The 16,022-nt window shown below is 41.8% G+C and overlaps 1 protein-coding gene and 1 long non-coding RNA gene across 2 annotated transcripts; both read right to left on the bottom strand.

Annotated features, from left to right (window-relative positions):
• Window positions 1-729: 729 nt before the first annotated feature.
• On the bottom strand, window positions 730-10,397 carry LOC130171719 (uncharacterized). The gene is made up of 8 exons (XM_056379830.1): window positions 8,524-10,397; window positions 7,576-7,688; window positions 6,340-6,443; window positions 4,680-4,854; window positions 4,489-4,597; window positions 3,176-3,261; window positions 2,373-2,443; window positions 730-2,124 (listed from the first exon to the last, which is right to left on the bottom strand). Exons 1-8 carry the CDS (start codon window positions 8,983-8,985, stop codon window positions 821-823), a joined length of 2,424 nt encoding a protein of 807 aa, XP_056235805.1. The 5' UTR covers window positions 8,986-10,397; the 3' UTR covers window positions 730-820.
• A 1,429-nt stretch (window positions 10,398-11,826) lies between these two features.
• Window positions 11,827-14,083, bottom strand: LOC130172410 (uncharacterized). Its single transcript, XR_008828260.1, has 3 exons — window positions 13,704-14,083; window positions 12,975-13,080; window positions 11,827-12,472 (listed from the first exon to the last, which is right to left on the bottom strand). It is a non-coding gene; the product is annotated as an uncharacterized LOC130172410 (long non-coding RNA).
• Window positions 14,084-16,022: the final 1,939 nt, after the last annotated feature.

The following is a 16,022-nucleotide window of genomic DNA, read 5'->3' on the forward strand; positions in this document are numbered from 1 at the left end:
ATGGGATGTATGGACGGACAGATAGGCGAAAACAATATGGCTCTGGTTCTGTCGCCGGCACGGAGGCATAAGAATGTGTAATGTGCTTTTGGTTTTAAAAAGAGTGGTTTACAGAGATATTTCTTTTTTCTTTTTGGTGGCCAGCTTAAATTGATAAGAATGTAGGCAGGTATATAGAAGCATTTTGCTTCGATCTGAATCTGTTCAGTCACTACTTAATACATAGACCACTGACTTTGTTTTTTGTGTTTCTCTCTGTCTGTATATGAGTTTATATTTACTGTATTATGCGCAATGACTGAATAAAATCTAGTACTCCTGCTGTAGTATTAGTGAAAACTAGGCAACAGCAAGTGAACACCAGGTTCTCCAGGCCAGATGAGGTTCTCCTGAGTGTCTGCTCTGGGTCCAGGTTTTTATTCAAATTCTTGAGATCAACAGAAAGGGATTTCAAAATGCAGAAAATAAGACCCAGAGAGTGTGACGTAGTTTTAGGCCTCACTTCCTCCCTCTGATGCTGCGTGTAAGAATTCAGGTCAGAATGAGCCCTTTCTGCCCCTCCTCTACTTCAAAATACCTGAAGAACTCGGCACCTGGACAACCCCAGTGTTACCTAATACAACAGCCCTGGAGATGATCACACTCGGTTTTTGTGAGTGAGAGTCGGACGTGTTTTACCTGTGCGGTTTGTGGACGACATGACTAGGGTTAGGATGAATACACATGGAATTAGATGAGATTCATTAAAGGAGTTTATTGGTGGGCTGTTGATTCGATGAGATGTTTGTGGGAACATCAACCCTGTTCATCCAGAGAAGTCCTACATCAGCTGGTGTCTCAGCTCCACCTCAAACCCAGACCTCTGTCCTGGCACCACCTCGGCCCATTCCCTGTCAGCCACCTGGCTGCTGTCTGAGCCCTGCAGGGTGGACGTCACCATCACCACAGCAGAGTGAACAGTGTTTTCATGGTGCTCTGAACTAGCAGAACCAGGTCTGACATGGTGATGCCTCATCACGCTGTCAGTGAATCCCTGTGCTTCTTCCTTTGTCTTCACTGCTCCAGTAAACGGACTCAGATGAAGAGCTTCACCTTCTGCAAATCCAGAGTCAGAACCAGACTCTTCTACAGAGACCAGGTCCCAGAGCCCAGCTGCGTGAGCAGACTGGTCTGATTCTAACCCTCTGATCTGTAGACTGTGAAGCATAATATCATCATCATCTCCATCTGCTCCTTTACTGTTCACAGAAACACCTTGTCCTGGCATCCTGTCAGACTTGGTGTCCACTGATTTCTGAGCAGACTTGAACAGTTCTGACCTCAGGAGCGGGTCCAGCTCCTCAGACTCCAGCCGGCTCTGTCCTGCCTTCATGACCTCAAGAAAACCAGGGGGATCAAATCCAGACTTACTGGTGGAAGACTGTGTCCCAGCTAATGTCTCCAGACCCTCGTGGACCCTTGAATCCTGAACAGAACCAGATCTACTGGAACCACCTGAAGCTCTTGCATTAAAGGGGGTAAAGCTCTCTGGACTCACAGCAGAACCACTTGCAGCACTTTTACTACCACTGTTAGTGTCACTGCAGCTCATCTCATCACCGTCAGGACAGAGGTGAACGATGGGGTTTACAGCTTTGGAAACATTGGCAGCAGAACCATGACGACGTGTATGATCATATTCAATGAAGCTGGAGTTTGTTGTAGTGATAAAGCTGGAAGAGTTAGTGGATAAACCACTGTCAGAACCAGTTTCTGTACCAGGTACCCCCTCCCCGGCCGTCTCATTTCCCCCAGGTGTGGTCTGGTCTGACATGATGATGTCATCACTCAGCTGGCCGCCTGCCTCCTCCTCTTCCTCCTCTTCCTCTATTAGGAAGCCTGCAGCATCATGCCTCGTCTCCTCTTTCTCAGCCGGGAGCACTGACAGCTTCTCAGAAACTGACTCCTCTTTTTTCTCCTCGTGGTCGAAAGTCTGGACTTTCTTTAAGAGCTCATCCAGTCGTTCTTCCTTCTTCTCTTCCTGGTCCGGCCACTCTCTTCCCTCCTCTGCTTGAAAAGTCCTTGGTCTCTCCTCACCCCTGTGTCCAATGAGCCAGCCCGGACTGCTCACAGTGTTTTTGACAGCTGAGGAGAAAAGAGATGAGAAATAGTGATAGCGATGCACGTTTTTTCTTTTTTATAAAACAATGATGGTATTTTCTATTTTCCTGTAAATGAATTCATGGACTGAGAGGATTGTACCAGAATCTGTATTACAGAACTATGTTTATAATACAATCCTCCACCGCTAATAATGAGTGTTACTGTTGTATCATTTATTGTTATTGTCATGTGTTTACTTCTCAGCTGCTGTGGTTTAGAGAAGAACTTACAGTCCTGTGCGTCGGTGCATATGGAGTCACAGCAGGAGCAGACTGAGGGCGGGGCTTCCAGCTCCTCCCACCTACACATGAGAACAAAGCCGTCTTCACCATTAGTACATATGATGTAAAAACACAGTCTAACTTCTGCCTCAAGGGGTCTCTCTATCAAAACAGTAACACACAACATTGGGTAACTTCATAAAGTAGTGTGGGATCATGGGAGTTGTTGTCGTCAGTGTCTCCTGGTTTGGATTCCTTCAGTGTCAGTGGTTCATGAGGTTTTGACCTGCAGCTTATAACTGGATAGAAGTCAGTGTTGAGCTTCTGTCAGACAAACAACACTAACACATGATTAGAGGATATGATGTCATTGACAGGTGACCAGATGACACAGAGCATTACCACGATTAAAATCACAGATTTCTCTGGTTTGAGAATTGATGGAAACATTTGGGAAAATCTAAGAACACAACTCAACAACATATAAAACATAGGTCTAATTGTTTTTAGACATTTTAATGTGGAAAAGTTACAGATTATAACTTTAATTCAAGGCACAACTCAGTGACAAAGACTAAACTGATCTCAGTAAATAACTAAATAAATAAATTAAAAGTTGACTTTCCTTTCACATAGTCTGTGTCTTAACCCCTCAGCCACCCCCCAGTTGTGCAGATGAACCAGATCTGCTCTTTAAAATTGAGATAAAAAGTCTTTTTCTTTATTTGTTTTCATCTGATTTTATCATCTTATCTTTCTAGCAGGCGTGTTTTACTTGTAGAAAAGGCCGACTCAGTAACTCTGTTTCTTACCTGCCAGCAGCCTGGTTGTAGTTGCAGGACTTTGCAGTGAAGGAAGCAGAGAGACCAACTGACATTGAACAGTGAAGGTACAGGACCTGCAAACACAAACACACAAAAACACACACACAAAAAAAAACACACACACACACACACACACACACACACACACACACACACACACACACACACACACACAGCAGGTTAAATAGTATACAACCTATCAAACACTGTTTGTGACTAAATGATATGAACTTTTGATATTGACCTGACAAATGGAGCCTCTGTTTGATCCGTTATCAACGTAAACGCAGTTTAAAGTTTTGGTGGAGTCTAAAACTGTGGTTAAGTCTAAAGCTGCTGCTCTGTTCTGCAGGCTTCAATTAATAACCACAAGAGGTCACTGAGTCTGAGGTTCAGCTTAAAGCCGTGGTTTGAAAAGGGTTTGTTGCTCTGTCCAGTCAGCGTAATGAAGTCCTCAAAACAAAATCATTTTACTAATACTGCATACACACACTAATACTACTATTAGCAAGCAAGCAGAGTTTATGTATTCAGCACTTTTCACAGACACTAGTCACAAAGTGCTTCACAATCATATGAAAGAATCAAACAACTTATGTTTATATTGATGAAATGTCAACATGTTCAATATTATGTCTGACGTCATTTCAATGATTTCATTAGTGAAGGGTAAGAAATACAGCTGCTGCAGACTTGAGTAGATCTTGAGGTAAGTTCATCAGGTTTACCTGAACCTGTGCTCCTTCTGACACAGTCAGGAGCAGTTCAGCACACTGCTGCATTTTAAATCCACCAGGTAATCTCTTTATCATTTGCACTTGTGGTTTACAAAATATTCACTCATTCACTTCGTTTGAAGCTCTAGAGACACATTGAAACATGCGTCTTCTGTTTCGATGCGACTTCAGCAGTTTCACAGGCACATGTGGTTTTTGTGAGTTCATGAGGTTTTGTGACCTCAGGTAATTTCCTCCACAGCTCAACAGATTTCAGACTGAGGTCTGCTCAACCACAGTAACTTCTTTCTTCTGTGACTCAGCAGATTGAATTGTGAAGTTTCTCAGTTGTTAAAAAAATGAAATAATTAAATGTCATATCATATGTATTTGATAGGTTTTGATTTGGTGTTGGTTGTTGTGTATTGTGAGCCTTATTGTGAATGTGAATGATATGACAGAGTAGCCACTGTTACAATACAGTGGCTAATGAGGATTTAACTAAATTAAAAAGCTAAAACACTTCAGGGTGATCAGGGACTTCAGGTTTTTTTTAGGATATTTAAAAAATGATTTTGATCTTACTTGTGTGACTGCACTGAAGAGAAAGGCGTCCACAGAGAACCTTAGCACACTGCCCCCTGCTGACAGGAACCTGGAGCTGCTGCCCTCCCTCCTGCTGTCCATCATGCAGCTGCAGAAATCAGAGTACAAACTCTTAAGACATGAAAAGTAACAAACCAGTTCGTATGACTGCGATCTTACAAGAACCACACCCATCGTTAGTGATAATATCCACTCTGGGCGTGCTGTTTGGGTCAGTGGAGCGTGTGGCGTTGCAGGAGTCCACATAAAGCCTCTCCCCAGCCAACAGAGCGCCTGTCTGGGCCACAAAATTCACTGGCTCCCCTAGAAAGAACCAGTGGCCTGGAGGGAGGGGCTCCCACTGGGCTGTTAAACAAACAAACAAACAAACAAACAAACAAACAAACAAACACACACACACACACACACACACACACACACACACACACACACACACACACACACCAAAGTAAATCCCTCATCTGCATGTTGGTATTTTATATGCCCAGATGGCATTAAACGTTTGGAAGACGTCAGATCTTGGTTACTTTACTTTAACACCAGAGGTGGGAGGAGGTCCCACGTGCAGCTCACAAGAAAGTCTGAAGTCTCAACCTTCAAGTCCCAAGTTACGGTGGTGAGAATCAAGATATATGAAATCCTGATCATCAGCTCCAGTTTGCACATCAGTCAGTTAGTTTTACTTTCGCCATTAATGAAAACTCTTGCAGCTGTTTGAACATTTTGTATCTGACCAGATCTGTGACTGCAGCCTCCCACTGCTACTATTATTATTATTATTAGTCTTATAATTATTATTACCTCCACCAAGGAGGATTTGTTTTCACCTGTGTCTGTTTATTTGTAAGAAAAAGTCTTGAACTGATCAGGGGTCTATTCCAGAAAGCAGGTTTAACAAACTCTGACTCTAACCCTGAACTCTGAGTTGATGAACTCTGGGATGGAAACTCAGAACAGCTGACCTGAGTCCGTTCAATCAACTCTGACTCTGTTCACTCAGTGTTAAGCGTGTGCATGTGGAGTATAAAAAGCCATAATCAATGGAGCTCCGATTCAATGACTCATAATGGCAACAGGTAAATAAAGAGCGGGGCCTCCATTTTAATCCTGTAGAGCCAGAAAGATGAATGTGTGACATTAAAGTACATTTATCTTTAAAAAAACAGCAGAGTTGGAGAAAAAAGTCAGTCTTTTATCCGTGTTGGTCCAGCAAGTCTCAAGTCCTCAAATTTGTGACTTAAGTCTGACTTGAGTGAAGTCATGTGACTCAGGTCCCCACCTCTGCTTAACACCACAACTTCAAACAAGCACATCATCATCGTCAGCTGTCATCTGTCCTATTTGTCGGACTGATGTTGGTGTCGGACGACGTCCTGACATTGAATTTTGGTCACCTGACGTCACAACCTACATTCAACCAAATATCAACATCTAATGACGTCAGTGGCAGCTGCCTGCAGGGATGTGTTCATATCTACAGATCTCAGTTCATCTTGGACCCACACAGAAAACACACACAGGTCACAGTGTTCCAAGTTAATGACTTCAGGCTGACAAAACCTACAGTTTGTGTTAATTAGTATTAGACGGGTTAATAACTGTATTCACTGTAGACTCAACACGTTTCACATTAGAAAGCTGGAAGTCACTGTTCAGTTCAAAAACAACATGAGTGTCCATTTTAAAGTTAAACTTCAAATATTAGATTCTAGATGTGATGGCAGTTTTAAACAGATCCTGTCAGATTATTCAGTTAATACATCAAACAAATAGTGAATAGTGAACAAATAGTGACACAGAAGTCTGTCTCAGATGCTGCAGGTGTGTTACCGTTACAGACGGTGAGGCTGAAGCCGTGTTTACTCCTGATGGTCTTCATAAAGGTTGTGTGCTGAACTTGAGGTCTGAAGCCAACTTGGTACGAGTAATGAAATCTGGGACAGGACAAAAATTTGTTTTTTTTACCACGTCATTCCAGACACTCACACAGAGACAGGTTTTAACACATCAGATCAGAAGGAACAACTCAGTGACCTAATCCACAATAATGAAATATCTGCTCCCTGACTGCAAACAGATTGTCAGTGGTTGAAGTGATGGGATGGAATAAACACACCCTAACCCAATCAATGTCAAATAAGAACGCTAGTATCCAGCTGTTTAATGAACACATTCACAGCCATAACATATTGTAGCTTTAGGACAGCTTCTCTCATAGAGAGGTCTAGCAATCCCTTGTGGTCTGTGAGTAGGTTTGTTAAAATATTGCGTTAAATTTATTGTCTCTCAAACTATCTGAGTCACCACAGAGCCTGCTAACAAGTTGTGTACATGTGTTGTTTTCAATATTAAATCAGCTTAAAACATTAATGTTTGATTTGGTTGTTTTACAGTGTTGTTGGACAGACCGTTCTGTGACTGTCTACCCACACAGATTCGCCAGTTAAGTTTATGTTTTACGATTTCCATTTGAAAAGATCAGCTGACATTTGAAATGAAATGTGGATGAAGCTAACAGTTAGCCTGCCCAGGGACTGTGCTAAATTTCACCAATTATCAGCTTGCTATCTATCAAACACAGAAAACGGTCAATATCATGGACCGGTGGATTAAGACCGGGTCAATTAAGAGACAACCAAATGCAACCTCTCACACAACAGATACAACAGGCAAGGTACAATGACTTCATGCACAAGCTCGCCACAACACTACTGAAGTAGTAGTATGTTTTTCAAGTTAGTTCCAAATTCTGAAACACGAACACTTCCCGCTGGCCCCGCAAGACGTCACTTCCTGTTTTGTCACTCGATGGCTGCCATCGAAAAGTTTCTTTTCAGTGGCTGCAGGTAGATTTGTCCCCTAATGCAATAAATTTGACTTAAGTCCAGTAAAAAACTTCTGAATGAATCCCCCATTCACACTCCTGTTGAAGCCTTCTCATCTCCTAACACACATTTATAGGTACAGTCTCACTGATGGCAGACCAACCTGATTCTGAAATAAGCATACTTAGATAAATGCTGCTGAAAACCCTGACAGACAGTGGATGGAGGTGTTAATAATTACCTGTTGTAATTGCAGTGGATGGGAAGGTTTAGAGGTACAACTCTGATGACGTAGCCTTGTGCAGGTGGAGTATAACACAGTGAATAGGTATACACCAGCTGACCACCAACAACCTGAGACACAGGAAGTAGATTTAATATGATTTCACTTTCCAATCCATCTAAATTTAAAACTGTTCATCAAGCTGGATCCTTAAGTCTGGATTTTGTTTGCTATATTATATTGCTTTCTTTGCTGCAGGGATGACATATTTTTGTAGTCCAACCCTGAAGTTAGCATCACCCTGGTTCCCTAAATAAAAAGCCAATGGCATTTTTCCATTGTCTTTTTGATCATTACAGAAAATAAACTCTGACAAACGACTGTTTATGACACTGACACGTTTTGTTCAGCAGGATAATCTTCACTAATGAACACTATGTCAGTATCATAACAAATACGTCATCCCTATAGCACTAAAACCTGATGAAATTACGTTCACATAAACTATTAATCACTTCACCATCATATCAGTTTATGTATCTGTAGGTTTCACACTATCATATATAGTTTGTTGCTATCAGTTCAATAGGGCAGTTCTGAATGGAGCTGAGCTGTTGGATGTGGCTCAGCAGTCGGCCATTTTTTTAATATTGAAAAAGTCCTGATTTACCCAGAATTCATTGTACCAAAATCCGGTTTAAGATCATGGATGTAAATTTAAAATAGTCGAGAACTTTTTTGTCGTCAAGAACTAAACTGCTTTGTGCAACAGATAAATTTAGACGTCTATCTGAAGCCTGACTATTTGGTATATCTAAGCCACTATCAAAGTATACCTTTGTGGAACCAGTCCCTGGTTGTGATTTTAATTGTGATTTAATTATCTATTATCTATAATGACTGGACATAGGAAGTTTGTGAATGTGTGCGTTTGTAACGTGCAGGTGAAGCTGGGTGGTGAACTACCTTAGAGTCTCCGCCGCATTCCGTCAGTCTGTAGTGGAAGTACAGGTAGCGCGGGCTGACCCTGCTGGCTTCGCACGTGCCCAGTCGGAACAGGGACGGGAAGGTCCACGCGCGCAGCTGGAAGCGGTCCACGCGAACAGAGAGTTTATCGTATCCACACCAGACCTCCACAGCGCGTGCACCGGTCGCCTGGACGCTCCGCTGTTGTTCCGCTGGGGGTAACAGCAACGCGGTCAGTCCGGCGGGGAGCGGCCATTTGTGAGGGACCGGCCGGAAGAGCTCTCGTGCCACAAGCGGCCCCAGCGCGTGCTGGAACATGGGCAAGTGGTAGAACGAGGGACTCGTGCCTCCATCCTGTTTTCTCGAGACCGAGTGTAACCCCTCAGACCACGTCGCTCGCTGAACCGGACTTCCTAGTGAACCGCAAAGCAACGTCCAAAGAAGCCACGCTAACAGCGGCATGATGTGAACAGGAGCTGGAGCCCTCCGAGTGGCGACCAGTGGAGAGTCTGGTCTGGGCTGCTTTCATGACGTCATTATCACACCTGCTGCCTATTAATTGGGTCCACACTGCAGAGTCTTCATTCAACAATGCTGTTACTGGTTATTTTTCTCAGTCACTAACAATTAATCAGTATCACAGAAAAGGTTGTGATGTACTAAATATCAGCACAGCTGTGATTCGGTCGTAGGTACGAGGCCATATTAGTTAAGAGTAATACGTAACAACAGATTATGATTTGTTTGTTTATTTCATTATTTATTTGGCTACGCCAACTTAAATAGTTCCGCAACTGGCCTGGTACTGGGCTGTTGCCAAACAACACATAAACACTTTCCTGACCTGATGATGTCCTATGAGCGCACATGGAGGTGTTTGCTGAAGTCATGGACTGTACGAGTTTTGGGAAACCAGAAGATGCAGTGATGAAAAACTTGAGTATAAATATGCACTGATCTTAAATTCGATAGATTCGGTTAAACCGTTGTTGTTTAAATCATTTTGAAAGTAAATCTAAATCATGCAGGAGTGAGAAAAATGGAAGAGAACAGGTGACGATCAGTTGGACCTTGTAGGCAGTCTACAATAGCTGTACATGGACATCTGTGATCATCATGAAAGCGTTTGTAGTTTAACCTTGATGTGGGAGCTTCTTGTTTGTACTTAATGAAAACTATTTGTAATATAAGATCAATGTATCCAGTCTGTGACTGATAAAAGTCACCATCAGCCATGCAACACGTATTCTGTTAACAGGATCAATCAGGATGTTATTACTGAAGTGTAATCAAGCTTTGTCTGTATCCCACTTGTGTTTAAAGGTGGCAGCCTGTTTTGTGTACACCCATGTCAGTGTCTTCAAGTCCAATGATTTGAAGACTTCTTAGACATCATATCCAAACCGTTGGTATCCAGTTACCTTTCCACTTTCATCATCCCATTCACAGGTAAAGAGAAGAGAGAAAGAGACATAGACGGAGACTACAGTAAACCACTGTGAGATTGTGGCACAGTCAATGAGACTCGATCCACAGACCCCAGAACAGCAGAACATTAAAGAAATAATTGCTGTGACAATCCCTCTCCCCCTGTGTACCTGTTGCTTCCTGTCTGTGGCTGCTTCCTTTTGCAGGTACTAGAGGTGGGTGTGGCAAAGGGTCGTCAGTACCTGGGCTCATCAGCAGACCTGGCACACCTGGGCCCTGTGTTGTGTGCTAGTGCTTTTAAAACCATGTTGGAGCTCAGTTCTGGTTCTCCCTCCTCCTTGAGCCACCTTTCTGGTTTGGTTGGCATTTGGTTTGTGTTGTTTCTGTTGCTGCACCATACAACACTACATTCACACACACTTACACTGCTGATCTTACAGATTACACACGCCATTGTTAGTTTATGTTCTTCTTCTAGATTTATTGTCTGTTTTTTTTTTTTTTTTTAATTAAAGGGGACATATTATGCTCCTTTTCAACAAGTTTGAATAAGTCTCAGAGGTCCCCAAAGCATGTATTTGAAGCTTTTTGCTAAAAAATCCACTCCGATCCTATATTTCAGCATGCCTGTAAACCCCTCTTTTTGAGCCCTGTTCAGAACAGGCTGTTTCTGTGTCTGTAGCTTTAAATGCAAATGAGCTGTGCCTGACCACGCCCCTCTCCGGAAGGGGCTGCCGTTCGGGCTTCTGGCACCGTGCTCTAATGTTTACGGTGACCGTGACCGGCAACCTGGCGTCGGTAGCGATTTGGTTCAACCACACAACTTTTATCCAGAATCTGAGCCAGAGGGAGAGGCTGCTGAAGAAGTGCAAACTCTACAACTGCAGCAGGACGTTTCTGAATGGTTGGTAACCAATTTTGTGTATTTTGACATTACATTTTCAGTTTGTTGATGAGTGCTGGCACACAGTTACTAACATGTAGCTAGGTAGCTAATGCTAACTGTTACTGTCTCGTCATTACTGGGAGCTCTTTTGGTAAATAAGCACTATTGTGAATAGTGTAATGTAGTTATCTGTCATGCCTCCTTAGATATACTTTTACAGTCTGAAAATGTTTGTTGTATGTAGACTGCTACAGGTGTTCAATGTCAGTACTAGTCAGCTATTTTAATAGGTGCTGACAAAGTAAATAATTTTTCTCCATGTTTTGAGCAGAGATGCTCATCATGACATCTTCCTTTATGAAGTAAATTTATTTTGTGTATTACAATGAAAGCTGTAAATCAGCATAAACATGTCTGACAGCAACAGTAATCTTTAGTCAAAGACTGAACTGTGCAGTTTTCTACACTACACTGTTGTCAAGCTCCACATTATATGCAATAAGTGACATGTTATAAATTACCTCTGTTATATGCACTTGTTATGTAGCCAAGCTTACTTCTTACCCACCTTAGCTCCACTGTCTGTCAGTGTTTGAATTTCACAAGCTTTATATTTTGGTGAATGTTACCATTTTTCTCTATATTTTGGACAGGTGCTCCTGTGGAAACTGTGCAACCATGCCCACAGAAGCTGAGAACATCTGCTGCTACCACAGGTAGCATTCTCACTGGACAAACTAATCACTAATTTGTTTTGATTACATTACATTTATAATCAACCATAGAATTTACCATTTGCAATTCACTGTAGGTTACCAGACGGCTATGGGAGATCGAGGAAGATTTACCATGTATGGTAGACCGTCCTGGGTTGGAGCCGCTCTGCCTCAATGTGTTCTGCCTGCAACATGTACCGCACTGACTATGGTCCTTCACGGTTGAGAGGAATACACCAGTACGTTTTGCTTCTTTGTTAAAACATAGTTTCAATTTAAATAATAGATGTTAGGCAGTCTTGTTTTACTTCAGTGCACATAATTTTACAATGGTAATAACACACCACAAATAGAGTAACACACCCTCAAATAAATTAGTTTAGCTGCTCTTTGATTTGTAAAGTTCTTCTATCAGCAGATAGTGTGCATATAATATATGAATTCAGAGGAGTCATTTCTTTAGTAACAATCAAGCATTTATTTACATCAAATGAGGCAGTTATAATCAGTGATGATGAAAAAACTGTAGGATTCACTGGATCCATATAAAAAATTGTGAGACACAACATAGATATATGTTTGCAAGACTAAATGCCCTGTCCAGTTGTTTTAGTCAGTACAGGTATCTAGCCTATAGGAGCTTTGTGAGCTGGTGCTTCCTTGGTTGCAGAATCTGGGTCGTCATTCCAGCCTGCGTGGTCCTACGCATCCATGCCGTGTTTCCTGACGCCACAGGCCGGTATGTGGGTTTTAGACTGGCCCATGATAGAACCGGGACACAGAGCTGGATATGACCTCCTCCTTCTCAGGCCGCTCGAACTGTGCAGTGAGGTCCTCTGGGATGGGGATGGCCAAAGCAGCTTCTGTGTATGGTCCCAGGTCACAAAGACTTTTTCAAATATGAGGTCCACCACATTCCCTGTTTGATAAACACAAAAGATTTTTTTTACATTTTTCACTTTTTTTTTTTTTTTTTTTTACAAAACAATGACTGAGTCTGTTTCTAAATACCTCCTGACATTTTCTTTACTGTATTTTGTTATTGATGGAACTGTCATAACATTATATGTGCAATATTTAATACAATGTGTACAAAACATTTTTTGGTTGAAAAATAAAATAATATAACACTTATAGAATGTCGCCTCAGTCTTAACTGGTGTAGCTCTGCATTCTCCCTTCATGGCTTTTGGAAATTGGACCTTGAACAGTGGTTCACCTTCTTTTGTTTGGGCTTGTGGTCGGTCAGCATTTTCATTGTAGTACATGGCAGCCAGGTGACAGATGATGACAGAAACCTTAGCCTACACACTCTCACAAGTTCTAAGTAACCACAGCTTCATTTACCTGCACATTATTCCAAGACTGATAAATGACTGTTAGGTTTATCAAAAGTAGATGCACTTCAGATGGCTACAGACCTGTACTTCTGATGTGAGGCTGAAGAGTCTTCAAGGATAACTGTGTGCCTACAGTGGGTCAGTCTGGCATGCAACATCCCCTGTTGCAGGAAGCTGTATAGATGGCCTGAACAGAGGAAACAGAGATTACACCAACATCTCCTCAAATGTGTAGTTATGGCAACAGCTGCAAACAGTGCAAGAATGATAACAGATGCTCTCAATTATGTGTAAACTGGGTTGTCAATAGCTTGTAAATGCTGCAAATATCTCATTATATGTGCAAGATGCAAAAAAATGTGTATTATAGACTATCCCCTTGGACATATCCCCTTAACTCTGCGCTTATCTAGATATTCCCTACAGGCACTGTATCTGTGAACATGATATAAACGTTAAAACGGCCGTTATAAGGCATGACTCTCATAATAATAATAACTTTCACAGCACTAATAAACAAGCCCGGACACCTACGCTAATCAGTACAAAGCCTATTTTTAGTCCGAATTTTACCGGCTTGACTTCACAGACAGCTAAAACGCCTTTAAAATATTATACATTTAACAGGGTGGCTCTTATCAATGTCACACGGCGATACCAAGCAGAAGAATTGCATACAATCTGTACCCCGCTATACCCGGCTGCGCGTCGACGACGCTAAACGTTAGCCACGTTAGCTGCCATGCTAACAACACACGCAACAGGCTCTCGTGAACAAACAGTAAAGCAACATAAAATGGTAAAACTTACAGCTCCGAAGTTCAAAGTTGGGTCACAGACAGTCGGTACTGATCCAAGCTTTATCTTGAGACTTGTAGGAAATCCTGCGTTGTCCTGGCCCTCGTTGAGAAAGCAGTCCGAGGTGAAATGGTTAGCACACACGTACAACACTTTCGGAGTTGGAGCGGGAACATTTCCATCAAAAATAAAATTAATCCACTGGGTCTTCAGATCCTCGGGCGTAGGGATTAAAAAAAGACTTCTGTGTTGGTTTGTGCAGCCAACAACAAAGCAACTACTGTGTTTCGCTGTACCTTCGACATTGTTCTACCGAAAGCCAGTGTTCGCGAGGGAAGTAACGATACCGTCTGCAACACGGACTCAGAGGGCGGAACACACACCTAGCTCGGGGAGCGTCACCCACCCAGGGGGAGGGGCATCGCCCTTCTTGACGTCACCAGGGGCGAATCTCCATTTCGCTCGTTTGAGCACACATTTCTTGAAAGGTGGAGAAAGCAAAAGACGGAGAGGATGGACTTTTCTCATGTTTGGGGGGTTCGTAGACACGCCAGGGACACATACTACTGATAGAAAACCATGGAAAAGTGCATTTTGCATAATAGGTCCCCTTTAAACATTTTTTAATTGGCTTGTCTGTGTGCATCTTCCTCTTTTGTCATGGCCGTGCGCCCTGTTTTGTGACAAAACATACCAATAAACATTAGGTTGCACAAATAAGAAATAAGCATACCTCCAGTTTGGTTTAAAATGCTGCTTAAAACTAAGAGCTGTTACAACCTGATGTGCACACCTACAGTTCTGAGTGTGCCACTCCATGTGCAGAGGATCATCTTTGTTTAGCTTTTTCACCCACTCCTGTTTGAATTGTACTGTCCTGATGTTACTATCACAGTAACCAGGTTTGGAGTCCAGATGATGCAGTGAGGAAATATATAGGGAGTTTACTGTAAGACAAAGTTTTCAGGTTTTTGAATGACAATTTTTAAAATTGAATTTCAACATTTAATTGGTTTAAATTTCTGTTTAACTTAAAATGTTATACATTATTAAACATATATTTAGAATAGGCTGGCAGAGTGTAAATGTCTGACTGGCTTTGCAGATTATTCCAAGTGATCTTGTTACAGGTTTGCTTTAGATATGGACCAGTTCCAAACATGAGGTTCTCTGACAAGGGCTTTGTAGACACATAAAAAACAATCATTACTATGTTTGTCAGTCAAGGAAATCAACCAAACTTAAAATCCAGTGTTGAGCGAGGTTGCTGAACAAGATGATCTCAGTGCACTGCTCTGTAACTTTTTATTCCTCTTTGTCTTATTTTATTAATTGACACTTTATCATATTTCTTTGACCGATAGATAAAAATATGAAAAACAAACATGTCAGCAACATTCAGAATAACCGGGTGCTTCTGGTATTTGTAGTTTTTCTGTTGCTTCAAAACAAACACTAAAACAAATGATCAGTCTTCATTTCAAATGCAAAATATGAAAAAGCCATTGAGCTGACTTCCCAGGCCATTCTGTTCTTCTTGTAATGTCTTCAGCCTGCGTAAAGATGCCCAAAGTGGAAGTGAAACTAAACACGTGCCCATACATGCACATCACAAGGAAAAAAATCTGTTTGAATGATGAGTTGATTCACAAGAAGGAGTGCTGCCGCGGGCAACACAGGGCAAGTTTATTTAAGGAGCACTATTCAGACACAAGGCAGTTCAATGGTCTTTGCGGAGACATAGAAATACATTTAACATAAAATACTAATAATAATAAAACTGCATTTAAAAGATAATAAAGCAAAAGCAAAAATAAGAAAATGAATAGATAAAGATTAAAAAGAGGTTCAGTTTGTAAGTTATTGGGGAGCTGCAGCAAACAGGAATGTTGCAACCGTCACTGATCCATGTTGCAACTTTCACCAGGGTTGGCGTCAGTTGCAACGTCTGAATTCTTCTATTCAAATAAATATTGTGAATGATATGTCACATGTAATCATCTTTAAATGGTATGGGTGATTAGCAGACAGATGTAAGCTTTATATTGGTTTGTCTAGTTTGTCTGTGTGTCTGAGAGAAAGGAAGAAAGTGTTGCAACCGTCCCCGGTCTCTTTGCTGCCATTCCCACTGAGAATCTTCCAAGATGATCTGACGTTCTCTCTCTCTGAAGAAGCAGTAACTGTGGTCTCATGTTCTGGATCCTTAGAGCCAGTATAAATAAATCAGTATAAATCTGTTGAAACTGGGAACAGTGGTCTCTAACATGAACATGGATTGAGGATGCTGGTATTAGGTCAACTTTTGCTTTCTGAGGCCTCTTGCTGTATGTT

The sequence above is a fragment of the Seriola aureovittata genome, chromosome 7 (assembly GCF_021018895.1).
Source record: "Seriola aureovittata isolate HTS-2021-v1 ecotype China chromosome 7, ASM2101889v1, whole genome shotgun sequence".
In the NCBI taxonomy this organism is placed as follows: domain Eukaryota; kingdom Metazoa; phylum Chordata; class Actinopteri; order Carangiformes; family Carangidae; genus Seriola; species Seriola aureovittata.

What these genes read in the sequence shown, in the direction of transcription:
- LOC130171719 (XM_056379830.1), bottom strand. Translation starts at nt 8,985, where the DNA reads ATGCCGCTGTTAGCGTGGCTTCTTTGGACGTTGCTTTGCGGTTCACTA. An exon ending in ATCCACTGCAATTACAACAG is followed by an intron (nt 6,444 to 7,575) that starts GTAATTATTAAC and finishes GTCCTGTCCCAG; the next exon opens with ATTTCATTACTCGTACCAAG. An exon ending in GATATTATCACTAACGATGG is followed by an intron (nt 4,598 to 4,679) that starts GTGTGGTTCTTG and finishes TGATTTCTGCAG; the next exon opens with CTGCATGATGGACAGCAGGA.